At 44.7% G+C, this 27,801-nt stretch overlaps 1 protein-coding gene across 1 annotated transcript; it reads right to left on the reverse strand.

Moving 5' to 3' along the window:
- Positions 1 to 1,236: 1,236 nt before the first annotated feature.
- LOC138531060 (toll-like receptor 13) lies at positions 1,237 to 27,801 on the reverse strand. The gene is made up of 2 exons (XM_069640962.1): positions 27,699 to 27,801; positions 1,237 to 7,473 (listed from the first exon to the last, which is right to left on the reverse strand). The coding sequence occupies exon 2, from the start codon at positions 7,341 to 7,343 to the stop codon at positions 4,461 to 4,463; it is 2,883 nt and encodes a 960-aa protein (XP_069497063.1). The 5' UTR covers positions 7,344 to 7,473; positions 27,699 to 27,801; the 3' UTR covers positions 1,237 to 4,460.

Here is a 27,801-nt window from a genome sequence, read left to right on the forward strand (position 1 = left end):
CAATTCCATCTGGGTAACAGCAGGGAAACAGCTTGCCCGCCAGCGGCTACGTATTGCGGCAGAAGGCACAGAGGTTTTAAGCAGCTACAGCTGCTGCCCACACTATCGTTGACCTGCCCCTCCTTCCTCCTCCTCCCACCAGCCGATCCGCTTTGCTCCGCGGTCAGAAGGCACAGGTATTTTAAGCAGCTGCAGCGGTTGCCCGTTCAATCATTCCCCGCCCCATCTTCCTCCAGCAGGGAAACAGCCACCCCGCCAGCCGCTCCGCTCTGCTATGCGGTCGGAAGGCACAGGGGTTTTAAGCAGTTACAGCTGCTTCCCGCTGAATCGTTCGCCCGCCCTTCCTTCCTCCTTGTCTAGCAGGGAAACAGCCACCCCGCTAGCAGTTTCACTGTTTGTAACTATACTATTTCATGTTTTACTTTATTAGGTTATTTAGTACATTTACCCATTTCATTATGTTGTCTCAAAATCTCATTTTCTCCCATAACTTCAAGCAAGACATGTTTTTTCAACTAGTGATACAGTTGCAGAATTGTTGAATTCCCTCTACTGCACATGCACCAATCCATGGCGAGATCTAGTCTATGAAGAACATGTGCCATGTTTAATGTCTTAATTAAAACAAATTGTTGTGGTTGTACTAAGGTCTTCCTCCGCCCAGCCCTTCTGCCTGCTAAGATTCTTGACTATATTTTCCTATTGGAGACATCTTTATGGGAGGGCAGAAAGGGCACGTTCTCTAGGCTCTCACCCAGTGATAGGCCGCCACCTGGCTACCTGATGCAAAGAAGCCAGTGCACATTTTTTTAAATAACATATAAACATGTGTCATGATTTTAGAGACAAGCCTGATATGATCAATGACTCTTGTAACGCCTTATGTATTCACTTGAGCACATACAACTTGTGTGCTCAAGATAGCACAACCTGTGTAGCATTCAGGGCTGGTGCAAGGACACAGGCGCACACACACCTGCCCAACTATGCTCTGCCTCTATGCCTCTGCCACGTAAACCTCCTTGCTGACCATGTCGAATACGATTACGATTATACATAATAACCAATAGACATCCCCACTCTGAACCCCCTAATCGCCTCTGACGCACATGCAGGCATACAAACACAATACAGTGGTAGCAGAAGAACAACTTCCCTCAATGTATATAATACATGTCTGTATTTGGTGAAAAGATGTATCGTCTCTTTTCAGGTCTGCTTGTTTCACACAAAAAAAACAGTTTGCCTTTTTTAATAGTTCGAATGTTTTTCACATCATGAATAACAATATGCAAGTCTGGGTCAAACAATGTATATAAGGAGGTGCCACATGCAGTGTTAGTCCCATGAAAGTGTGCTCTACAAATGGACGTGTGAGTTTACAGTAGCTCATAAAACAGTTTTGTTTGTTGGCTGTATTTAAGTATTTAAAATACTGTAGAAAAACCCAGATTAGATATATTCGAGGATCAGATCATTTAGTAAGCTGGTACTTTTAGATTTCCATTTATGATAGGGAAAATAAAGCTACACTCATCCTTTTTTTGCAAAACGTCTACCCATAAGGGTTTATGATTTTTAAATTTCGTCATGTCATTGCATCATGTAATTTATGCACTTTACAATTTGGGTCAACAAAACAGGGTATTATTTTATTCCATGAAAGTCAAATATTTACAAATGATTGCACCTTGCATTACTACAAGAACTGGGAAACAATTTATGTAAAGTGCCAACATTGCAGACTGCGCTCAAATCTCATCTTCACCACTTAACCAAAGAGTTTGACCCTGGGCAACTCATGTAATCTTGTAGTGCCTAACCTGCTCCCTATATATTTCAACATTTTATTCAGTTCTCAGCGTATATGCTCTTCAAAAAAATCCCTTACGCCTGATTTGACTATCAGTTTTTGTTCATATTTTTTCTTAGCTCACTCAAGGCAACCCCACCCCCCTCTTCTAATGTCAGTCTGCATTCAGATGTGTGCCCTTTCTGGAGTAATTTCTAATCCGTCTGTTTTATGCTATTGTATGTGTACCTGCCTTGTTACTTCTAATTTGCCTCCTATTTCCATGCTTTAGCACGTGTGCATTGTGTGAAGCTGTTAATCTGATTTCTGTGTCTATGCTAGGGTATGTGTACCTTTTTCATATGGCTACTGATCTGTGTCATGTATCATTATGTGTTACTACTAACTTCTGCAATTGTATTCGCTCTCCACTCTTGCTTCTCCACTCTTTTTGACTGCTTACTCTCTGTTCTCCTCCATTCCCTTCTCCCTTTTCCTATCTCCTCCCCTTACTTTCATCTATGCACCTACTCTATCAGAATTGTCCCTGGACCTAATATGATAGCAACCTCGTCTGTTTCCTCCACCCTCCCATTACTGTTTTTTTTCCTCCCCACCACCCCTCCAGCACTATCTGAAATGTCGTCAGGCCTAGTATGATAGTCGTTTGTTTTGTTCCTCCGCTCCCTTTCTGCACCCCTCTCCCTCACCTTTTGTTTTTCTCCGGCTCTACCAGAAATGTCGTCAGGCCTAGTACGGTAGTTGCCTGTCTGTTTCCATTTCCTTCCCACTCCCTCCCTCCCTTCCTTATCTATGTCTTAGCTCTTGCACTATCTGAAATGTCAGGCCGAGTACGATAGTTAATTTCACATCCTTAATGTTCATGGCCTGTAAGAATGTGGTTGTATTTTCCCTTGTTCCCTCCCTTGCCTTGAAGCGCTTTGAAACACATTGTGTATAGGCGCTATATAAATAAACTATCATATCATATCTGTGCATGGCCCGTATAACTTCCTTGTGGCTGCTGCTGTTAAACGCCCTCATCTTGGGCTCCTATAATTGGCTTTGAAATGCCACTTGTTTCTTATTCTGATTCCTGCTTGGGTGGAGTGGGTAAGGGGAATTCAAGGAGTTCTTGTGCTTAATAGAATCGTGGACAGGGCCGAATATCAAGGTATGGGTTGTGATTGCAGCAAATGAAGGCAGTACATGACCAATATTCTGGGCTCCTTCATTTGCTTGTTTTGTATGTGGCCCCAAATAGATCTATTTCCCGGACTTCAACATCCCTTAAGAAAGCCCTTATCATAATTTATTACTGATAGTGGCCTACTTGGCATGCATTTGGTCAATGTTTTTATGATGGATGGTAAGGCAGGTCCTTCAGTAGTGCCTACTGATGTAATTTGAGTCGGAACACCAACATAACCACGTATTCCTGTTAACAGTCTGCTGTTATGCCATCTGTTTTACCCCTGGCTACCACCTTTATTGCAGCTTTTATATAATGATCAGGTATGGGTTCCACCAGAGGGTCCACTTTCTTGGGTGCTAGGTCTTAGTTCGCACCGGTTTAATAAGAAATATGTGCTCATTCTCCCACTTGTTGCCTTCATATTGTTTTTCATACTACCTCTGGAACGGATAATTCCTCGCGTTTTGGTCTGAGATCTGCCTGACATGCTCTGGATTAACCTCCACCTTGTCTCTACTCTGGTAGAGTCGTATGGTATACTGCATATATATCTTGGTCAAACCATGTCCACAATACTTGTGTGCTCTCCTCTCGAGGATGCTAGATCATGTTCTGATGTTGTCACCTGCCTGGGCTTCCTCATCTTTATTAAGGTAGGATGCCTGCTTCTCACTTCAGACTATCTTTCCATAACGTAGTTATGCCTACACCAGTGCACACCCATGCCTCCATAGATGTGCTGAATCCTTCTTAGTTTGAAGAAGGTTTTATCTTCTCATTTAGCACGCTGGGGAATAATGGGTACGGCAGTACAAATGTATGGAAACTCTATATTGGCCTCATGTTTTTTAATAAATCCATACTTTCTCCTCTGCAATGGTGGGTGGCTGGTATTGCTGTATCGTGGTCTACCTCAACCCTATCTAGGTAACTGACTGGGTCAAACAGAAGATCTATTCTTGGAGACATTTTACATGTGTTTGTTTTTCTTTTCCTGCCAGATTGTGTCCAGAGGTCCTAGCCCTTGTTACACTGCATCCCAAACGTTATACAGGTATTAATAGGCGAATAGTCTGCCCTTTATTGACAGTTTTACAGCCACATTCATTTACATTTCCTCCAGCCGTGACTCCTCAGAAAGTTCTGTGTGGTTGAGCAAGTGATGTATTTATTTATTTTATTTTTACATTTATAAAGCGCACTTAACCCTCAGGCATCTGGGCGATTTCAAATGTTATCAAAGCTGTCCTTTTGCAAGGTGGTCTTGTTAGAGGGAGCTTTAGCAGTTGGTACTGGGAAACACATTTCCCGTAGCCTACCATCTCCCACCACTGTAGAAATATCCCTCAAATGAATGATACTTGATGAGGTCCGGTATGCATGCTTTATGGTAAGGGCTGTAGGGCTTGGTGCTATGTGATGTGTCCCAAACACCATAAAATGCCAGACTGCTGAGTTGCCAATTGAATGGTCCTATCTCTGAAGACGGGCAGACTCCACAAGGAGTTCTTGTGTCATGCTTAACCCGTCTATGCTCTCATTTGCTTGCTCATTGCTTTGTAAAGCCCTGCAGACTTTGCTCCAGAATAGCTTCTGAGCTTCTGGTTCAACTGGCCAGCTGATATAGGTCCTACTTAGCATCACCCTCCTCATTCTGTGATATGCTGACAGCTCTCGCTCTGGGATCTTTTCTAAGAAGACCAAGACCAGGACATCCTTTCGTTCATCTAAGAGACGATAACTAGCAAGCTGGATTTCCAAGGAGCACCACTCACTGCGAAGGTAATTCCTGCTGATGACACATATTGTCTTCCTACTGTTGTAAATGCTGTCCACAATGTTACCTATGATGTCCCGGCCCAGTTCAAAGTCCCTGTGGTGGAGACAAAGTCGAAAAGCCAAGGGCTCTGAGCTCTCTAACTGGGGCAGCAGCTCCTGCAGAACCCAGGACTCATCATGGGAGTTGTAGGATACAAAGGCATCATACTTGTATATATCTTTATCTTTCCTATTCCAATTTTCACGCAACCAGGCCCGGAAGATGTAAATATTGTATTTTAGTTGCCAGTAGCATCGTGTGTAAAGAATAGGTAAGATCATGAAGATTAGCAGCACTGGGGCTGTACCGATGAAGCATCCCTTTCCCAGTCGTGAGTAGCAGACACTCATATCTAAGCTATAAATGTAGGCCCATGGACCAGCATCACAGCTTTGATTGTAAGGGTAGACTATCTGCACATGGCTGTTGTTTAGCCAGCTTTTGAACCACTTGTTCTTGCAGGTGCAGCTCAGTGGACATTTGCGGAGGTCAAGGTACTTTAGCTTTGTCAGAGTGCTCACAACTGTCTCATCCACAATCTTGAGAGCATTTTTCATCAGGTGCAGGGCTTGCAGGTTGGTGAGGTTGCCAAAGACATCGCTAGTGAGAGACTGCAGCCCGATGTTCTCTAAGTTGAGGTACAGCAGCTTAGTCTGGTTCCTGAAGATGCCAGAAGGAAGATTCTGGATGCCATTGCACGAGTCAGACAAATCAAGGTGCCTCAGCTCCCCCAGGTCACCAAACACATTGGGGGACACTGTCAGGATCTTGTTGTTGGAAAGGTAGAGGTCTTCCAGGGAAGTCAAGCCTTTGAAGAACTTGGGTGGGATAATCTTTATCCCATAAGGCTGCTGAGATTGAATTTTAAGGTCCTTCAGTTTGTGCAGGTTTTCAAACGGTGATCTCTCCCTCCGGGTGGATATGTACATGAGGTAATTTCCTGTGAGGTCCAGAACCTGTAGGGATGACTGCACAAAAGTAAACAGTTGGCTGTCGAGGATGGGGACAGTGAGCTTGTTCCAATCCAGGTACAACTTGGACAGGTTGCTCAAACCATAGAAAGACATGTGTGTTAAGTGACTTATTTTGTTACCCCCTAGATCCAGGATTTCTAATTTGTTAAGATTCACAAATGTGTTGGGGAAAATAACAGCCACCCTGTTGTTACGGAGGAGAAGGTGTCGGAGGTTTATGAGGGCTGCAAAGTTCTCAGTGAACAAATCTGTAAGGAGGTTATTGTCCAGGCGGAGGACTTGAAGTTTCAAAAGTCCTTTGAATGCACCTTTGGAAAGGGAGGCAATGCTGTTGACATTCAGGTATAAATTGAGGAGATTTGGGGCAAAGGAGAAGGCATTTTGCCCCACAGTCAGGATTCTATTGAAGCTAAGGGTGAGTTGTTGCAGATTTCCAAAGTGGGGACGTTTACTGCTGCAGCTCTCTAAACTAGACAGCAGGTTGTGTTGAACCACAAGCGTTTCTAAGCTTTTTATATAGACAGCATTCAAGCAACGAAGATGCTTCAACTTATTTCTTGACAAGTTAAGAATCTTCACCTGTGGGCATTGTGAAAAGGTGTTGTTATTTAAACTCCTGATGCCGTTGCTGAGAAGGGTAAGCTCTGGAAGGGTTCTGTTGCCCAGGAACCTGCAGAGAATGGACAGGTTGCCGTTATTCAGATTCATCCCTGAATAGTCGATGCTCTGTGGGCGGATGTTTGATGTTTTGAGAAACTCAAGTACCTGAAAGTCAGAGTTGTTTTTCAAGAGTAGGTAAGTTATGTTTGTGAGGTTGAAGCGCATCAATGTGGATGCCCTAATGTAGTTGTCAGACAGGTCCAACCAGTGCACATGTGCAAAATAATCAGTCCTGCAGTCCATGATGTTAAGAGAATTGTCACATAGGGAAAGGTATGACAAAGTGGTGGGCAGGTCAATTGTGTAACTGAGGGACTTTAGTTTATTCTTACATAGATTCAGTGTCTGCAGCTTATTCAGGGTGGAGATGGATTTTATCACTTGACTAAAGTTTTGCAGTATATTTGAAGAGAGGTCAAGGAGGGCAAGACTGTTAAGCAGTTGGAAGGTATCTTGGCCCACTTGTAGGAGATGGTTGTTGTCAATCAGAAGGACTGTCAGGTTTCTGAGCCCATGGAATGACCCTCTGGATAGTTTCCGTATGTTATTGTGAGAAATATTAAGGATGACCAGCTTACTGAGTGTCTCAAAAGCCCCATTGTGGATTTCCTGGAGATGGTTGAAGTCCATACGCAGAATTGTGAGCTGAGGTAGGTGTTGGAAGCTTCCCCAGGGTAGTTGCCGGATCAAATTGTGTGAGATGTTCAGGCATTGAGTGTCATTGGGCAGATCGCTAACTGCACCTCGCACCTCTTTCAGGAAACGCTGAATGCAGTTGTAGTTCTGGGGATGCTCATAGATCTGTATACAGTTTCGAAATCCGTAGCTCATTGCACCAGGGAAGAAGAAGAGGAAGGAGAGCCCCAAGTGGAAGATAAGCGGGGAGGCTCTTGGCTGGCACATCCTCTCATCCAGGAGGAACCAATTTCAGAGGAATAGCAGCATCACTGGGCTCCAAGTCTACTAGATTCAAAATGTACTCTCCGTCATGACACACTCAAGAGAAGATGCAGACATCACGGAGGTCACGCCACTGTATGGGGAAAGGAGACATATCAAAATCAGTCCACAGCACCAGAACGCATGTTGTTCAGCGCCATTGTCCTATGCTACAGGGTTAAAAAAAGTTAACGTACTGAGTTTATGAGAAAACCCACTATAAAAAGAAACATCCTCAATTCGAATACATAGAAATCATCACATCAGCTTCCAAAAACACCACACATTACAAATATTCTCATCTACAACCAACCACATATTCTGGCGCTCACAGAGAAATTGTTGGCAAACATAAAGCACAACAAGTAAGACCCTCCTCTCAGAAGCTGTCAAAATAAATTGGCAGACCTGCATCAAACCATGCGGTGAGTAGCTTCGATATCCAACTCTGCAAAGCATTAGAAGAAACTGACCTGGCCATAACTCCCCATTTGAATTCTTGTCAATTAAATGGTTCTTTAATAATGACCAGTTCTTCATAGTAATAACCCTGCATTACCCACCTGGATACTCACTCTGGTTTATTGACAAGCTAATTACATCCATTGAACGTCAGCTTCCTTGGTTTAACAAACTGCTGACATTAGTATCTTAGGATGTTCTTTGGTAGAGTAATATTCAAATGTCCAAACCAATACGCGTGCTTTCACTCTTGATAGCCTCAGATTTACCCCATCCCAAAAAGACCCCATCACATTGTGGCTATGTCTAGGCATCATAAATAAAGCTGACCCCAATTCCTGCCAGAAGGGCGTTCTCCTATGACATCCATCCATGGGTTCACTGGTAAAATACACACAGCAGGAGGTGAGAAAGCCATACAGGGATTTCAATAATATATAATGTCCTACTTGTTGATCTTTGCAAGTTCAGTGGTTATCTTCTGAACTGTTGCAGCCCTTTTTGTTTTTCAGAAGGCAACCGCATGTCCAGTAATCAACAACTGACCCAAGGTGCCAAAGCTGATATCACTAAGTAACAGCGGACGAGACAATGATGACTTTGTTTCTTCCTTGTTCAGTCCTTTAGGTACCTGTACATGGTCTACTTTCACCCAACGGTTAAAATACATCATGTACTTCAATACCCAATAATAGAGAGAGAGAAAGAGAGACACACACACACACACACACACACACACACACACACACACACACACACACACACACACACACACACACACACACACACACACACACACACACACACACACACACACACACACACACACACACACACACACACACACACACACACACACACACACACACACACACACACACACACACACACACACACACACACACTCTCTCTCTACTGGCCGGCCCGGCTCCAGCAGGGGCGACCGGGGGGGCCAGGCCCCCCCAAGGTCATCCCCTGGCCCCCCGTAAAAGGAGGCATTGCAAGTGGGACCTGAGGGAGTGGAGGCATTGGGGTCTGTGGGGGAGAGGGGGGACGGCATTTCACTGTAAACATGCAGCAATGCAGAGAGATTAGCATTCTAATGGGCTGCACTGAAGGAGGCCTGGCCAGGATTTGTTTGCTTGTCCTGGACAATGATCTATGCCCTATAGCCATGAAAGCACCAATGACCTGGGAGATGAAGGGCCATTCACACCTCTAAGTGGACTAGCACTTACACGAGAAGGCTGCATACAACTATTTTCTCAAGCCTAAAGTCGCGAAGTTGGTTTCAGTAATTTTAAGTATGTTTGTTTTTTGTGGGACAATAGCATTTTTTCACATCATGCTTAATAAAATGGTTAACTATGTCAAACAATAAATAGCAGGTGATGTTGATTGCACACAGATTTCTACAGAAGGTGCATCAACTGACTGGGGACCCTTACAAATATATTCTGCTGCATTACCTACTTGGGTATAAGCGAAAACATAAGGTTGATAGTAGCAAAAATGTAATTCTGGAGGGGAGAGCAGTATAGTGAAAAAGTGATGGATGCAAGGCTTTGAATTAAACATTACCACTATCATTTCTTTGCACAACATTTCATGCTAGAATTCTTTACTATGTCCTGCCATTACAGAAGGGGACAGGCCAATAGCAAATGACTCTTGGTCCTATCACCAAAAGGTGCAGATTAGTCTCAGTTGTTAGGCCATGTACCCTCTGCACTGGAACACAAGCAACCACGGACAGTTTTTGGTCTTCTGGTCTAGTGGTCTAGCAGTTTAGGCAGGGCTGCTCACATTAATGGAAGTGCCAGGGCTGATTCGCAGACAATGTTATGGAAGGCTGACTAGAGCAATGCCGGTGGTTATGATTGATTCAGAGACATACATCCTTTTTTAGTGTTGCCTACTAGGTGTAAGTCAGAACTCTTGCAGTGGAACACAGATAGGATGGAGATAGGATGTGAGGAGAAGCACACATCCTATGGGCGTTTTTGGTCATTTACCCACCCAAGGACTAGCAATGGTTATGTGAATGCCTATGGCATTACTACCAACCATCTGCCCCTCACTGCCAAAACGTACCCTTTGGGAACTCTCTGTGCAAGTTCTATCACAAACTACCACCAATCTTTGTGCTTTATAGGACCTGCCTGTGTTATATCTAAGCATTCTTTTAAGTGTTTAATTACTTAGTTGCCTCTGTAAATGAGCTCCTGGTGTGATAAAAATCTCTTATTGTGTGTCTTCAGTCAGTTGATTTTATAAGCAACTAGCAAATGGTAACACTGTCATCAATTGTTGACAATCGCGGAGCAGACGTGGAGGGGAGCAGCATAATGGGACCTTTGGTGTGCTCTGCGACATGTCGCCTCACTGCGCGGTGCAGTATGTTGCATTGCACTGTATTGTGGTGCAGATATTTCGGAAACGGAGAGTCCTAGGGCTTTGAAACGTGGGTTAAAATTAGCTTTGTCCAATCCTTCTATGACCACATTGATGTTTTGCACGTTGCGGTGTGTATAGCTCGGAAACGGTGTATCCTAGGGCCTGGAAACGTGGTTGACCTTGAACTTCTGTTCCTTGCGTCCAAACACTTAAAATTTGCTCTGCCTGGTCCTTCTACGACCACCTTGATATTTCGCGGCTTCCATGTGTGTAGAGGTTTAAATCCAGGGTGTCCACCACATGTAATGTAGCCAGTGATATGGTGCAGATTGGCTGAACAGTGTGGAATTGTATGAGGAACAAACAAAAAAACAAACAGATTTTCTAATATATATACATATATATATTAGAAAATCTAATATATATTTGTGTCAATGCCTCTGTCCCTTGCACTGGAGTCCTGCTTAAAATAAGCATTTGCAAAGCCAACAGTTTTGGCTTGCGTATAGGTATTAGACACATATTTACCAGCTGTTCCCATATTATGGCCAGGTGTTACCCTTATGGCAGTGACTGACAAATACCTATCCACGCCTAATCAAAACCCTAAACTGTTGGCTTTGTCAATGCTTTTTAGTTTCAGTTTGTCTCCCTAAGTAAAAGTGCGTATGCCCGGATGTGGGTGTCTTTTTTGCTATGCCTAGGGAAACAAACTGCACCTCACTGAGTCGATCCAACAAGGCCTTACCTGAAAATGACAAGGCTAGCATGTCAAGTACGGACCACATTCAGATCTTCTTCTCAAGCGTGCTTACCAGTGCGGTTCCGACCTATGTAGAATGCATCGTTTTCTGTGTGGAAGAGTTGTCTGATCTGCCAGGACTTTTCGTTATTCAAACTGATAAGTACTGAATTGATAACCTCATACTGTTTGAGTAACTTAACAGTGTTTGTATGCAAACAAAATACATCATGTGTATCGTGGGTCTTGTTTGGAAAGTATAATGAAAATCCTGTGTGCTGGGTGTTTAAGCAGTGCCGGAAATAGAAATTATTTGCTGTGGGACTCCATCAGTGATTGTGGGTTGGGGATGGGAGGATTGCTCCCACCCACCACTAAACGTTTCCCTCTCAGAAAATGTATCATGAAAACTTGGAAAATAACACAAGAGTGAGGGTGTTTCCTATAATGTTGCTGGCAAAATATTAAATAGTAACATCTTTTAAAACAAAAATACAGTATTGACATATTTCCTAAAGCGTGCAATCAGAAGTGGATTTCACATTTGGTCAAGGGACAACTGGTCAGGCCCCTTCTCCATGCTCTGCCTCTCTCCCCTCAAACACAGTCAGTGCTGAAAAGGTCCTCCCAGTGAGATCTTATCTTTTAAATGTGTCTCAGAGGCAGATTATTTACAACAGGAAGTGATTAGAGATGGAAAAAGGTAACTGGCAGTTACCATGGCTGTGGCACCTTTTTCTTAAAATTATATAAGGTGTGATTGTTGGGTGATTAGAAATTGAGGTGATACAGAACAAGCTGTGTGAAACAACGACCTTGTATGAGATTGTTTTTAAATTCTCATTAATTTCTATGCTGGAGCTTGTAGGCTTCCATTCAGGATGAGTAAAATAAAGCTAGAATCATAGGGGTCATTTTCCAAGTCAAGCGGAATGGAAAAGTTGTGCTAAAAGCATTTATTGACACTTTTTATGCGCTGGAGGATTTTGTATGATTTGGCAGTCGAAGTTGGAAAGCAGATTGGACTTAACAAGTTTGCCTGCTCTTACAGGTCCCCTTGCCAAATCCGATTGGTTTTTCACCAGCATGTATTTTTATGTTGGTGGAAAACCAATGGATTCCTATGGAATCAGACTGACTTTTACACCTGGTAAAAGGCGATTCCAAAAGAAACCACTGTGGATGGCTCCCACAATCATTAATTGTGGGAGGAATTTACCCTTTCCAAGACATGTAGCAGAAAAGTGAAGATCAAAGGCGATATTTGCCAGTGTTATATTCTTTTGTTTTCCAGTACTCGGTGGAAACACTTAAAATCTCATGGAGGGGCCCTTTTGCAAAAAACTTCAAACACAAGTGGTCCCCTATGTGCAATTTACGGTTCAAAACTAAATGACTCCCTTACTGTCTTTCATCAACACATTTCCGCAATGATGCCTACATTGTCAGGTTGGTTTATCATGTGACGTTTTAAAGTAATCTGTATAAAATCAAGTATTATTTTAGGTATTCAAAACCAAACATCAACACATATTTGTACCAACTTGAGCTTGGAAGATGCGAGGTAAAGTATAAAAATTTCAGGATAGGCTCAAATTCTGGCTTTACCACTTAACCAAAGTGTGCAATCCTGGGCAAATCATTTAATCATACTGTGCCTTAGCTGCCTACATTAGGTGGCCCTAGAAGTGATCCAGCTCACAATATAAGCTATTTAAGAAAAGTCTCACTCATGGTTTGAGAGATGGGCAGTGCCTGCGTCAGGACCTGCCAAGAACACACATATTTCTTTGAAAATATCAGGCAACGTTTATTGAACAAAATTGTCAAATTCAATAGAATATCGAAGTAAACACATCAAACAAAAAGCCCTAATGGACAATTGCATATAATAACCAGTAAGTAAACAGTATGTAGCAGACAATGACGTATAGGGAAGTGGCAGGGGAGCAAGGGTGCCTACTCCCTGCCAAGCCCCACCGGGAGTGATACGAGGAAGACAGAAAACCGTAAACATGCGCCATCTGCCTCTTGGCCCCACGTCTCCCACTCTGGCTCTCTTCCCTGCATGGAAGCACTCTTTTGTGCACTCAACTGATTTAAAATGTTTTGCAAAAATGCAACAAAATAACTGTGCTTCAAAATTGAATTTTGTAAGAAACAAAATGTCCTATTCCTTGCTTCAGTATACTGAAGGGGGGGGAGGGGGTTGGTGGTGTTGTCTTTCACAACAAGGTGGGCGGAACCACAAGCACCTCCTCCAAGGCCTACTGGGGGTAGTCACAGTGTTCAGGGTGTCATTGTTGAGAGCACACCATCTGATGGAACAAACAGTGGTGTCTTGCTCCTCAGCCCTCACAGAGGAGGAAGCATCACCCTTAATTCTCCCCAGCCAGGCCAAGAAAGACATGGTGAGGGTTCCTGGGGGTAGTTGGGAGTGGAGATAAATGGGAATGGTGGTCAGGGGGAGATGATGGAAGGTGACTGGGCGGTGAAAGGGGAAGGAGAAGTATTTGTATTTGTATTTGTATTTTATTGAAGTTATATAGCCCTTTAATCCAAAGTGCTTTACATAAGAACAGGCAAAATACAACAAGCATGAGATGGTAAATGAATCATAACACAAAACAGTTTAGAGAACAATTTACAACATTGCAGAGGTGAGGAGGGTGTAGGGAGGGGCAGGGTGAGTGAGGGAAAGGAAGGAGTTAGTGGGGGTAGGAGTGGGAGAAGAGGGAATGTAAGGGTGAGTGAGGAAGAGGAGAGGAAAGAGTGGGACTATATGAGAGCAGGGGTTGAGGAGGAGGAGGAGGAGGTAGAGAGGGAAAGGAAGAGCAGTGGTAGGAGGTGAGGAATGAAGGCGAGGGAGAAGGATGAGAAGAAACGAAGGGTGCTAGGGAGGTGAGTGAAAAAGGTAAGATTTGAGAGAAGAGCGAAAGGAAGGGAAGGATGGGGAAGAGCAGATGTGAAGGGGGAGGCGGTTCCAGTGGAAGGGAGCAAGGAGCTGGAAAGATCGGAAGCAGGAGGGGGCACAGGGAGGTGGAGGAGGAGAGAGTAGGAAAAGATTAGCAGAGCGGAGAGAACGAGAAGGGGTATAGAAAGTTAAAAGGGAGGAGAGATAAAGAAGGGATAAAAAGATAAAGAAGAGTGGATATAATAGAAAGAGGAGAACAGATGGCAAGGGATTATAGATAGATTGGTGTTGCAGCACTATTTTCCTTGATTCTCTTTTGCTTTGTGCTGTATTTTATAGAGCTGTGCAAATGCATTTTTCTGGATCTGGGAAGAAATGTTTTACTGAATTACGGATCTGGGAAATCGGAATTAATGTCAGCACTTTGTTTAGGGTATCCTACACCTACACCCAATGGAAATTGGGCCTCCTGATCACAAACCTGGCCCACCCAGATGCAAATTCCTGGAGCCGGGCCTGCTACTGGCGGGACTCGTGGCTAAATAGCATTTTGGTTGTAGCACCTGAGCTTTTATCCGGGGCTATTTATTATTGAAGCCATCTTAGAATGTCTACTTTTTTGTCCAATATGTTATACCTCCTTCGGTCTCATCTATCGACCTCCATGCTTCAATAAGACCATTGGCGATTGTTCTCTCACCTTAAAGCCACCACTACCATCACACACCCCAACAAAACCTTCAGGGGACCACACAACCAAGGTCACGAAGGAAGCCTTATGAAAGTTTTTCTGTCTAGAACTCACTTGACATTTGAATGCATTTGCTTGCTACAATTGAAACACAATGGTCCGTGTCACCTCTATTCTACCCACCCTCACCTGCTAGACTGGATCACCTATAGCAAGCACTAAACTGACTCTCAGAGGCATCCACAGGATACACATTTTTGCTTCTGGAAGGACTTAATCCAACGGCACATCCTTTAGCAGATGGTGATGCCACCCACTATAGCAAAAACAACACAAACACACCCCAACCTTCCTGCACACACAGGAACTGAACTGGAAGGACATGCAGGGGCAAAGCACAGAAAAACTTGAAGGCATCCCAAATCTAAAAACAGCAGGCACTGCTCGCACACAAGGCATCTATAAAATCACACCGGCAGCTGGGCTGATTTACAAAACATGACAGTGGTTTTATGGCCTCAGGGATGTAGCATCCCTCTTGCTCTGGCAATTTCTCTTTCGCACCATAGGCATATTAGCCAGCTCGCTCTGCCATATTTGGTGGCTTCAGGGAAAGGGCAATGTAAGGGAATGCCATCTGCGAGTGTGTTGTAGCCTAAGCTTTTATTTTAATTAATAAAACAAGTCTGGTAGATCTGTCTTTGAAAGGGAGGTGTGCTAATCAGACCGCTCTTTTAAAATGATCAATCTGGAAAAGCATAGGGCAAGCGTGTAACTCTGCTGTGCCTGTTTAGAGAAACCAATCAGCAGCTGCCTTGTAGTTTGGCAACATGGCCGTACAAAGTGGCATGTTCATTCCTGCCTAAAGACTGATGAAGCACAAAGCCCTGCAAGCCATGATCTGCCTTTAAGCATGGGCAAGCCTGATCTTAAATTAAAACATATAATTGCATGCTCCCAAAACCTGGTGGCTGATAACACATTTAAATATAAGCCATGGCTGATCATGATATTCGGTGTAATTGTATTGTTATCTTGGTTTACAATTACCTTCCTGTCAGTGCCTCCTGTGTTTTCACTGTCTGGGATTCAGAGTCACTAAAATCGACCACTTTAGCTCTGCCCAAGCAAAATACTTTGTTGTCTCTGGGAAAGATGTGCCACCTTCCAAGAAGACTATAACTGTCTCCATTGGGCAGACAGAGGTCCAGTGCTTTAAAGGGCATGCTCTGCCAGGCCAAAAGAAATCACATCACAGTTGTAATAAACAGAGACTCTTTGAGGCAAGCAGAAGGGGGTGGAGATAGAGAAGCCGGGAACAAAACATCAATCCACATAAGGGTCCCACCATCTTGTATTCTCCTAGGGCTCTCAAATTTCTTGTACTCACTTCCCAACTTCCTGCAGACAAAATACTCTAGGTATCACATCACCAGGCATACGATTGAGAAAGAGCATCTATGTTTGGACCCTAACTGAAGGCCAGAAGGGAACCAGTACTATGTAGAAGATGTTCTATTTAAGGAGGTGAGCCCACCACCCATCTTTGGAAATCTGCAGAAGTATTTCACCTGGAACCCTGTTGGGAAGAGTTATTTCATCTGAAACTCTGCTGGGAGTGGAGTCTGCTCCAAAGCCCTTTATCATACAGGGTGAAGAGAGAGAATTCCAAGAAAAAGGCACGGCCATTAACCCTCCCTGAGGAACCTTTGGGGTGATCTGCTGACAAGGCCTACTGCATTTGGGTGCACTGATATCCAGGAACATGCTCACTGAAAGTGACAGAACCTTGCAAGAGCTCTCTATGACCTTCCTGGTTCGTTCTGCAGCTCAGAAGAAAAGACTTACCCTACCCATTGAGACCCTGGACAGAGTCCCCCAGCAACCAAAGAACCAAGGAAGTGTACCCTGGGCTCTCTGTGGATCTTCAAACTGCTTGAACACCGGTTTGGGCACTTTCAACATCATCCAAGTATCAGTAGTGGATCAGGGTAATTCTTTATCTCAACGCTTGACTGCCTCATGCATCCCTAAGTGTTCTTCAACGCTGATGCCCCACTGTCTTCCCATCTGGGACTAGCTAAGATTTCTAGCATCCATAACTTGTCACCACCTGCCTGGTCACCAGCTTAATCGTGCCGCAAACCAATGCTGCTGTAGTATCACTACGGTGTGTTGAGCCCGCTCACAATGAAAGGCAAGTCTTCACTTCCCCACGTCCAAGGCCACCAAGTCTTCCAGCACCATCGACCCAACATCGCCGCCAGTTTTCCCAATGTCTTCGACCCACAAGCTGTCACCGATGCCAAACCTCACTGAGTCATTAGATCGCATCAATGCTGCTCACTGACTCGAGCCCAACTCCGCGCTTAAAGTGCCCACACTCCTGGTCCAACACCAAAAAGCCTGCAAAGCAAGAATAAAGATACTGATAGTGGTTCAGCCCCCCTGGATGGCTTTAAATGATCCTAGTGACATGCAGGACCCCACTCATTACCTTGTTTAGACAATGCATGAACTGGAACATTTGCTGCAGAACCTATTTGCGTGGCTACCCCTGTCTTCGTGACAGGGTCAGGGACTTGACTCTGTTAGGGGGAACACAGAAACCTCCCAACCTGAAGTAAGAAGCTTGCCAGGGCGTATGACTGAATCAGTCCGACCCCAGAGGTGGGGGAGACCATTGGGAGGACCCCAGTCAGTATAACTTTGTTTAAAATGTATGTTGGGGGGCATGACATCTAAAGGAATAGGGCCCCTGCCAAATGAGGGGGACAAAATGGTGTGCCACAAAGGTTGGTTGGGGGTATAAACACCTGTGCCCCCCTTAGAATTACACCCATAACCCCAATCCTTAAACCCCCTCACTGTGCTACAAGAACCAACATGCAATGTGTCGTCAGAGGAACCCAGGGGAATACGGAACACAACCACCAGCATAGAGACCGACCCTGAATCTCCAGCACTGGCTTCTCTTTGGAAAAGACCATAGCAAAATAATTTATGCAACTCCAAGAAATAAGTCCACCAAGTGAACACCGGCCATGGCAAGCAGAGACTAGTTAAAATGCAGCATGTGAAAAGGAGGCAGGATCAAAAGGATGTTTTCAAGACTCCCAATGTACAGACCCATCAACAGGGAAAAGAGCAGGCATAGATGGTCACAAAGTGTCAGCTCAGACAGAGCCAATGGAGAGGAAGGAAGACCAGAAGAAGGGACTCACAATTATAAAATTCCCAAATAGGAGACAGAGTGAAAGCTGTTTGGGTCAGGTCAGAAGGTGTGGACATGGTCCGAGAGACCAGGTAAATGATAGGTTGGAGCGAAGTGCTGAAGAGTCTGTTGAGGAGTTGAATGAAAGTTCAGTTAAGGTAGGGGGGTGCTCGAGAGCCCGAGCGTGATGGTGGTGCAGTGCTAAGGCTCTGTGGAAGGCAGGAGAATTGCCGGCTAATATACCGGCTTTGCTCGCCAGACAATGAATGAAGGGTTGAGAAGGGACAACGCATTCTCCGGGGGTCGGATCGGTGCCCTCTTTACTTCCCGCATTGCCCTGTGGACCAAAAACAAGAAGCCTATGAGCTGACACCGGCTCGCGATGCGATGGCGGACAAGCGTAGGAGAAGCCAATACGATTTAGGCCTGAAAGAGACAGTGGAACCCCACACCCAAGATACTGCATCGGATCCGCTACTATGGATCCCGTCTGCCGACACGAGGCTGCGGGGGCGAGGTATGTGCCCCATCCTTCTCCCCCCTCAGCACTCAGTTCCGTAATAGTTAAGTGTGCAGTGGGGGCCGGGTGCGCTGAGATGCAGTTCTGTACTCTCATGCCTCCCCACGGACCTGGTGAGGCAGAAGATTAACAGACACCCGCTGGGGGCGCATGGTCTCCGCTACTATCCCGCTGCCCAGAAGCAGTGGAAGGCCAGCGGGCACCTGAGGTAAGCGCGAGGCAGGCGCTGAGAATCCCACCCCTTCCTAGGGGAATCAAATACACACAATTGGCATAACTGTTGATCACAAACTCGAGAAACTACGCAAAGGCAATGCAGCCTATCTGGCAACACGCTAAATGCACTATGTATCCCATGCTCCCATGCTGGCAATCAGGTCATCACACACTAATGCTCCACAGATCAGTGTACCGTAATGGTGAATGGCATGGCTAGCTAACACCCTGCGGATGGACACCAGGGGAACACCGGCTGAATGTCATAGAACCAGCGGATCTATATCTGCGACAGGCTACTACAAACTGAGGTACCCATCCACCAACCTCACTTCAGTTGTGGTTTCTAAGTCACAAATAAGCTCTGCAAACTGGGATAAACACTATCTCTGGGGGGATACCACAGTATGCGAAGTCCGATAACCCACATAAAGACAAGGCATTACGTGCCTTGCTAATTTGGACCTGGCAGCCATCTGGGCGCATCAATGAAGTCGTTTTTCCCCGCTGCCTGATAGCTAACGCTACAGGATCTTTGTGCAAGCAGAACACACATTCCTATCCCCTTGCAACACATGCAGCACAACTGAAACGCCCATAGTAGCGGCCAATAAGACACAGAGATGGCACTGATGGCCTAACTTCAACCCAGGCCGAGCACTTGTCAAGTCATCATCATAGCCAAGGAACCCAGTGCTGAGGATCGCTTCTTTATCAGAAGGGGGAACGACCTACTACCAAGACGCCAACAGACACCTCCACCTAATGGCGCTCGCCCTCCGTACAAGACAGGCTTCTCAACAAATGATATGTATTCGGGACAAGGAAGGGAGGTCGCTTACAGACAAAAAAGACATAAACAAACGATTTGAGGAATTCTATCGCGAACTATATGACAAGTCAAGCCCACTTGCCCCTGAGAAAACCACAGCGTTCCTCTCCTCACTCCATCTACATTCAATCAGCGGCTCAAAAAAGGCAGAATTAGAGAAACGAATATCGGCAGAAGAAATCGCCCACGCCATTGTCTCATTATCCGGAGGGAAGGCATCTGGCCTGGCTGGCCTACCGATAGATCGCTATACAATAATGAAGGACCGTATGGCCCCACTGCTCAAATCTGTTTTCACAGAGGCATCAGCTAAAGGACATCTACTGAACTCAATGTTGGCGGCCAATATAATTGTTTTCCACAAGCCGGGGCATGACCCCAAAGACTGTGGATCCTATCGGCCAATTTCGCTTATCAATGTGGATACCAACATTTTAGCAAAGTGTTTAGCATGCAGAATCGACAAGATACTCCCCCAATTTATACACAAAGACCAGACCGGCTTCATTGTAGGCCGCCACTCGGTGGATAATGTTAGGGGACTCCTGCATGTCATTGCAGGACAAGGTAGCCCAGACAAAATACTATTAACAATTAACGCCGAAAAAGCATTCGATAAAGTAAGATGGGACTTAATGTTCAGCGCACTTGCGACATATGGGTTCCCACCACTTCTAATAGGGCTTACTAACCCCCAAACATCCGTAACTACGAACTACGAATGAAAACACCTCTGATAAATGTAACCTATACTCGGACACCAGACAGGGGTGTCCCTTGTGCCTCCTCCTGTATGCATTCTCTATAGAGCCGCTGGCGGAGAAGCTCTGCAGTGACCCATTCTGGAACGCTGTGATCAGAGGAGCACCGCATATCCTTATACGCTGATGACATACTGGTCTATTTACAAAACCCCTCGGTATCACTACCACGCTTGTGTCACCTACTGCAAGAGTTCGGGCCCAGGATGGGATATAGGGTGAATTGGTCGAAGTCAGAGGTTCTCCCTATCAGACCTGACATACCATGGGACCCTGGAGGGGTTGCCCCTTTTCGTTTACAACAGCACCCCATCAAATACATAGGAATCCATATCGCCCCTTTCATCCAAGAACTTGAAAACTTAAACTACACACCCATACTGGCAAAGATAAACAAGGACATAATTTTATTTGATATAGGCTCAAAAGCCTGCTAAGAGCACTCCTATTTTTCTGTTGCCACTACCAGTGACTCAAATTGCTAATTCCGCAGAGACAACTTATTGGCCAAGGCGAATTATGCAGAATACTGGTACTTCCTTCAAGAGACCACATTTAAACCTAATATTGAGAAGGATTCTGTGAACCTTTAACTGCAGGATTAATAGAACTGCATGCTAAAATACAATGGGATGCTAGCACCAACTCATAAGTGTCTGGCACGATCAACTGCATGCCCTTTTATTCCACAATTGTTTGACCCACATTTTGACTTCAGCACACATCATTGTATACTGCCAGGCTTCCCTAGGAGGCATAGGGGCAGTCGCCCCGGGGGTACATTCCTCAGGACTTATTGACATATCACTACAGATAACTTTTATAAGGAATGCCTATTATTGTATCTAACATAAATGCAAAAATTGTATTCTGTTAACTGTTTGGCACCAAAAGATGTTTTCAATTCTCTTTACTTTTGATTTTACTATACATGTATATAACAGCTTGGAGAAGGACCTAGAGGTCGAAACACGTGTCGGCTGTTTTGAGTGCTAAAAATAAATAGCATTGAGTATAATTCATGCTCTGGATTGTGTAGACTTTTCAATGATTGGGACATTTTGACTACATAACTATCTAGGTGTAGTGCAAACTACAGGCACAACCAGTATGTCCACGTGCCTTTTGTGCTGAGGTGACGGGGAACGCCTCTAAGTGCTAACCTTACTGCTGACCTTTCATCATTGATTAACGGTCCTAGCGCGCTGACTTGCAGTTTACATCCCTACACAGACCACTATTTCTGGATTGCAGTGTGTGATTTGTTGTCCTCTCGCTCCAAAGGACAAAAAGAAAAGGAAACTTAGGCTGGACCATGGGTTAGGCAGGAGCTAATCCTTAGGACATTCTCTGCATCCTCCGTCATCTCCCTCAGGGAAGATGATGACAACCACCTCCACTTCAGGACAATTTGAAAATCCCTTCTCTTCAAGGAACCCTTTGACAGTAAAAGCAAGAGTCGCGTACTTCCGTCTGGACCTCCCCCAGGTCCTTTTTCGACCCCTTGCTGGTAGTCCTCTCCTTTTGGTCTGCGCCAGGTGCCGCCCTTAGCGACCCCGGGGTGGCAGAAACCAGGGAGCACTGCACTGACACTTTCTCCTGCACTTGGCTATTACTGTATCATGGGGCGCCCATAGACATCTGTGTTCCTTTGGTGGCTCCTTGCTGCACCACTTTGGACAACCAGCTTGCTGCATGATTGCGATTGCTTTGCTTTGGAACCCTGCGTGTTTCCTACACATATTGCTATTATTTTGGGCCTGAGCATGTCCCCGTTCTTTTCCTTTGTCCTTCCCCGACACCTACCTGATCCGGATGTGTCATGGTGGTGAAAATCTTCAATACTGCCCTTAACTTTTATGCTTGAGGCAACACAAATTAACTGCATTCACAGAAGGCACCTTGCACCTCTACTATACATAAATAGCTCTTTCGTGGAGCAAAGAAAGAAGGCAGTGCTCCAGTGGAGCACAATATAATACGGATCCTTAGTGTGTGTAGTACATATACAATACAGATTCCTAGAGGATCACCTGCATAATACAGATCACTGGGGGCCACATACATCAATGTTAGAGTTCTAGCAAGGCACACACAAACACAGAGCTCCTGTGGAGCAAACTGACTACAAAGCTCTAGTGGAGCAGAAGCATAACACACATATTAGAGCACACACATAAGACAGAGCTGTGTAGAAGCACACACAATTCGGCACCGTTTACGAGCACTTACAGAAATCAGAGTTGTAGGGGAGCACACACAGAATGCATAGCTCTACCTAAACCCAAATAGAACAGAAAGGTCTAGAGGAGCACACACTAATATACAGCTCTACTGGACAACACACACAATACAGAACTCTAGTGCAACACAACAAATATCAAGGCTCTATAACAAAACAGCATGCACACCTTCAGGGGCTGAAGAACACTGAATGCAGAGTTGTAGAGGAGCCCCCACAGAATGCCTAGCTCTAGCTAACCCCCAATCGAATAGAAAGGTCTAGAGGAGCACACACTAATATACAGCTCTAGTGGACAACACAGAGAAAACTGAACTCTAGTGCAAGACAGCAGATATCAAGGCTCTATAAGAAAACAGCATACACACCCTCAGGGGGCTGAATAACACTGAATGCAGAGCTGTAGAGGACCGCACACAGAATGCCTAGTTCTACCTAAAACCCAAATAAAATAGAAAGGTCTAAAGGAGCACACACTAATATACAGCTCTAGTGGACAACACAGAGAATACAGAACTCTTGTGCAACACAACAGATATCAAGGCTCTATGAGAAAACAGCATACAGACCTTCAGGGGACTGAAGAACACTGAATGCAGAGCTGTAGAGGAGCACACACAGAATGCATAGCTGTACCTAAACCCAAATAGAATAGAAAGGTCTAGACAAGCACACACTTATGTGCAGCTTCAGTGGACAACACAGAGAATACAGCACTCTAGTGCAACACAACAGATATCAAGGCTCTATTTGAAAACAGCCTACACACCTTCAGGGGACTGAAGAACACTGAATGCAGAGCTGTAGAGGAGCACACACAGAATGCATAGCTGTACCTAAACCCAAATAGAATAGAAAGGTCTAGACAAGCACACACTTATATGCAGCTTCAGTGGACAACACAGAGAATACAGCACTCTAGTGCAACACAACAGATATCAAGGCTCTATATGAAAACAGCATACACACCTTCAGGGGACTGAAGAACACTGAATGCAGAGCTGTAGAGGAGCACACACAGAATGCATAGCTGTACCTAAACCCAAATAGAATAGAAAGGTCTAGACAAGCACACACTTATATGCAGCTCCAGTGGACAACACAGAGAATACAGCACTCTAGTGCAACACAACGGATATCAAGGCTCTATATGAAAACAGCATGCACACCTTCAGGGGGCTGAAGAACACTGAATGCAGAGCTGTAGAGGAGCACACAAAGAATGCATAGCTGTACCTAAACCCAAATAGAATAGAAAGGTCTAGACAAGCACACACTTATATGCAGCTCCAGTGGACAACACAGAGAATACAGCACTCTAGTGCAACACAACAGATATCAAGGCTCTATATGAAAACAGCATACACACCTTCAGGGGACTGAAGAACACTGAATGCAGAGCTGTAGAGGAGCACACACAGAATGCATAGCTGTACCTAAAACCCAAATAGAATAGAAAGGTCTAGACAAGCACACACTTATATGCAGCTTCAGTGGACAACACAGAGAATACAGCACTCTAGTGCAACACAACAGATATCAAGGCTCTATATGAAAACAGCATACACACCTTCAGGGGACTGAAGAACACTGAATGCAGAGCTGTAGAGGAGCACACACAGAATGCATAGCTGTACCTAAACCCAAATAGAATAGAAAGGTCTAGACAAGCACACACTTATATGCAGCTCCAGTGGACAACACAGAGAATACAGCACTCTAGTGCAACACAACGGATATCAAGGCTCTATATGAAAACAGCATGCACACCTTCAGGGGGCTGAAGAACACTGAATGCAGAGCTGTAGAGGAGCACACAAAGAATGCATAGCTGTACCTAAACCCAAATAGAATAGAAAGGTCTAGACAAGCACACACTTATATGCAGCTCCAGTGGACAACACAGAGAATACAGCACTCTAGTGCAACACAACAGATATCAAGGCTCTATATGAAAACAGCATACACACCTTCAGGGGACTGAAGAACACTGAATGCAGAGCTGTAGAGGAGCACACACAGAATGCATAGCTGTACCTAAAACCCAAATAAAATAGAAAGGTCTAAAGGCGCACACACTAATATACAGCTCTAGTGGACAACACAGAGAATACAGCACTCTAGTGCAACACAACAGATATCAAGGCTCTATATGAAAACAGCATACACACCTTCAGGGGACTGAAGAACACTGAATGCAGAGCTGTAGAGGAGCACACACAGAATGCATAGCTGTACCTAAACCCAAATAGAATAGAAAGGTCTAGACAAGCACACACTTATATGCAGCTCCAGTGGACAATACAGAGAATACAGCACTCTGGTGCAACACAACAGATATCAAGGCTCTATATGAAAACAGCATACACACCTTCAGGTGACTGAAGAACACTGAATGCAGAGCTGTAGAGGAGCACACACAGAATGCATAGCTGTACCTAAACCCAAATACTCTCTACCTAAACCCAAATAGAATAGAAAGGTCTAGACAAGCACACACTTATATGCAGCTCCAGTGGACAACACAGAGAATACAGCACTCTAGTGCAACACAACGGATATCAAGGCTCTATATGAAAACAGCATGCACACCTTCAGGGGGCTGAAGAACACTGAATGCAGAGCTGTAGAGGAGAACACACAGAACGTACAGCTCTGGGGATCGGTGCAAAGTAAATATGTGCCTCTAGTTGAGCACAAGCAGGATACAGTAGACTCCAAGTAGAGGACAAAGAGAATACACGATATGAAAGACTCTGGTGGAACAGACAGACCATGGAGCATGAGTGGAGTAAAAAAAAAACGCTTTAATTGAAAACACAGAGGGCCTCGTTATGACTTTGGTGGTGATTGAAATCAAATGACCACCAAACTCGTTTCCTGTTACTGCTCAGTACTGCAGTGGAGGATTTATTTCCGGGTATAACCTGGCGGTAGATCCTTCATTTCATTTCCAATGCCGGAACTCAGGGTTGCAGTCAAATTGGCGGTACATCCATCATACTTGCCAACCCTACAGATTTAGGCAGTAGGCTACTGCTTTTTAAGCAGCCCTACCACCTAGAGATTTGGGTGACAGATACTGCTTTTTACAGCGGCAGGTAATTTATGTGACTCTTAGGTAGGCTGCAGGACAAAGCATGCAACACATGGATTAGTCTGTCTGCACAGTGGGCTGGTAGGTGATTACTTTGATTAGGCTCAGACCAATCCACTGACCTGACAGCTAGTACGTGACTCTTCCAGTACAACCCTTGTACCCTTGTGAACCACCATTGAAGGCAAGTGGCACAGCATGACACCATTACAGAGCATCTGCCAATCAAACTAAGGGGGGCATCAGTCTTCATGTAAATCAGTGATCAATTTGCACTGCAGGAATACATATTGCCGAGGCTGCTGCTACAGAGCAGTGGCAAACGTTGCCTACCAGCTCTGTGTGATTACCTTCTGTGAAGTTGGGCATTTCAATTTGGTGCTAACCTAACATTCAGAATTATACAATTTTAACATTTGAACATCTTTCCATGTTGTACTGTTTGATGGGTTGGTATTTCAGAATGCTTCAATGATGCCAACAATGTGCGTTTTGTATTTTCCTGTGATGTCATTTTTTTGAACCTTAATTTTTTCGAAACTAGACAAATCCTACATCTTTTTCATCACAGAAGGTTGGCAAGTATGCATCCATTGCCGCCCAAACAATCGGCAGTCATGGAATGACAGTTCTAATGGAGCTCAGACAGTACAAAGCTCTAAATGCAGTGCGCGCAGAGCTCTGCAGAATACACACAATGCAGAGACCCGGGGGCACACGCAGGACTGCCATGGTGATGGCGCATGCGCAGAATACGCAGCTCCAAAGAAACACGCAATAGTTCACTTTAGAGGAACATGCGGAATATAGAACTCTGGGCGGTGTTGTACACAAAGAACGCAGGGGTGTAGTGGAGCAGTGAGGACACCCGGCGCACAGCTTTAATGATGCATACTGAAAACCAAGCTCTAATGGAGACCACGTAGAATACACGTGCCCAGTCACCAATCCCAAGAATCCGGGATTTCAACATCATATTAAGGAAAATACTGTTGGCAAAGGGAGTATGTGTGGCAGTCTTGATGGGCCATAAAAAAGTGAAAAAAAGGTTGTATAAAATGGAGAGAGGGGAGAGGAGTTGAAGAGAAGGCATTGCAACCCTACAGATTTAGGCAATAGCTAGTGCTTTTGAAGCAGCCCTACCGCCTACAGATTTCAGTGACAGATCCTACTGCTTTTTTACAGTGGCAAGTAATTTATGTGATTTTAAGGCAGGCTGCAGGACAAAGCATGCAACACATTAATTAGTCTGTCTGTACAGTGGGCTAGTAGGTGATTACTTTGATTGGGCTCAGACCAATCCACTGACCTGTCCGCTACATGACTCTCTCCTGCACTCTTGCCAGTACAACCCTTAGGTGAACCAGCAGTGAAAGCAAGCGGCAGAGTAACTCCATCGCACAGCATCTGCCGACAATTGGGTGTTAGCATTCAGAATTATACATTTTTAACATTTCAACATGTTTTGTATTTTCCTGTGATGTCATTGTTATGGGAATTATTATTTTTCAAACTTGAAAAATCCTACATCTTTTTTGGTCACAGAATGTTGGCAAGTATGAGAAGGGGAGGAGTGAATGGGGGCGAAACCCTCTATTTTAAAACAAAGGGCAAAATGAAGGGCAAATATAGCCCAATTGGAGTGTATGATACATAACTAAAATAAAGGCCCCACTCTAGTGCACATTGGGGTTTCTTGTTTATCACATCAGTGGACAGCAGTGTCCTTTGGGCTCCAACACATACTGTCTCATGTCAGTGCATAGTGCGCATGTCTCTCTGTGTGATGTCACTGCATACCAGATCCGTTATTATTTCAGAAAATACCAGGCTCTCTGCACCGGCAAGTACCAAACGCTGATATCCGCGCGTACCCGATTATTTTATATCAGTACATTTCTGGTTTACTTATAGCGAACTCTAAACACTAATTCCCACGCTATTAAATCTGCACATATCAGACTATGACACCCCTTTATTTATTTTATTTTCATTGTATTTTTGCATCCCGGAGGGTATCTAATATCCGTACACACCACACTCTATGAAAGCCCTTTTCACCAGGATCTCTGTTATCAGCACATATGATGCTCCCAGACACATAACATAGCAGGTGGGTTGATATTAGTACATACATACATACACACACACACGTCGCCTTTATTACACACCTGGCACCCAGTGACTACCAGGCAGTATTCTATCAGCACTCTCTAATATCAGCACACTACCTCTTTCCAGACGGTGGCTCCTGGGTTCACGCGCTAAAGATGGTTGAGCTCGGCTGGCTGTGTCCACAAGCTCTGATCATGTTTGCATTATACTTTCCAGTTA

This window comes from Ambystoma mexicanum, chromosome 1q, assembly GCF_040938575.1.
Source record: "Ambystoma mexicanum isolate Mex_15411 chromosome 1q, UKY_AmexF1_1, whole genome shotgun sequence".
Taxonomy (NCBI): Eukaryota; Metazoa; Chordata; class Amphibia; order Caudata; family Ambystomatidae; genus Ambystoma; species Ambystoma mexicanum.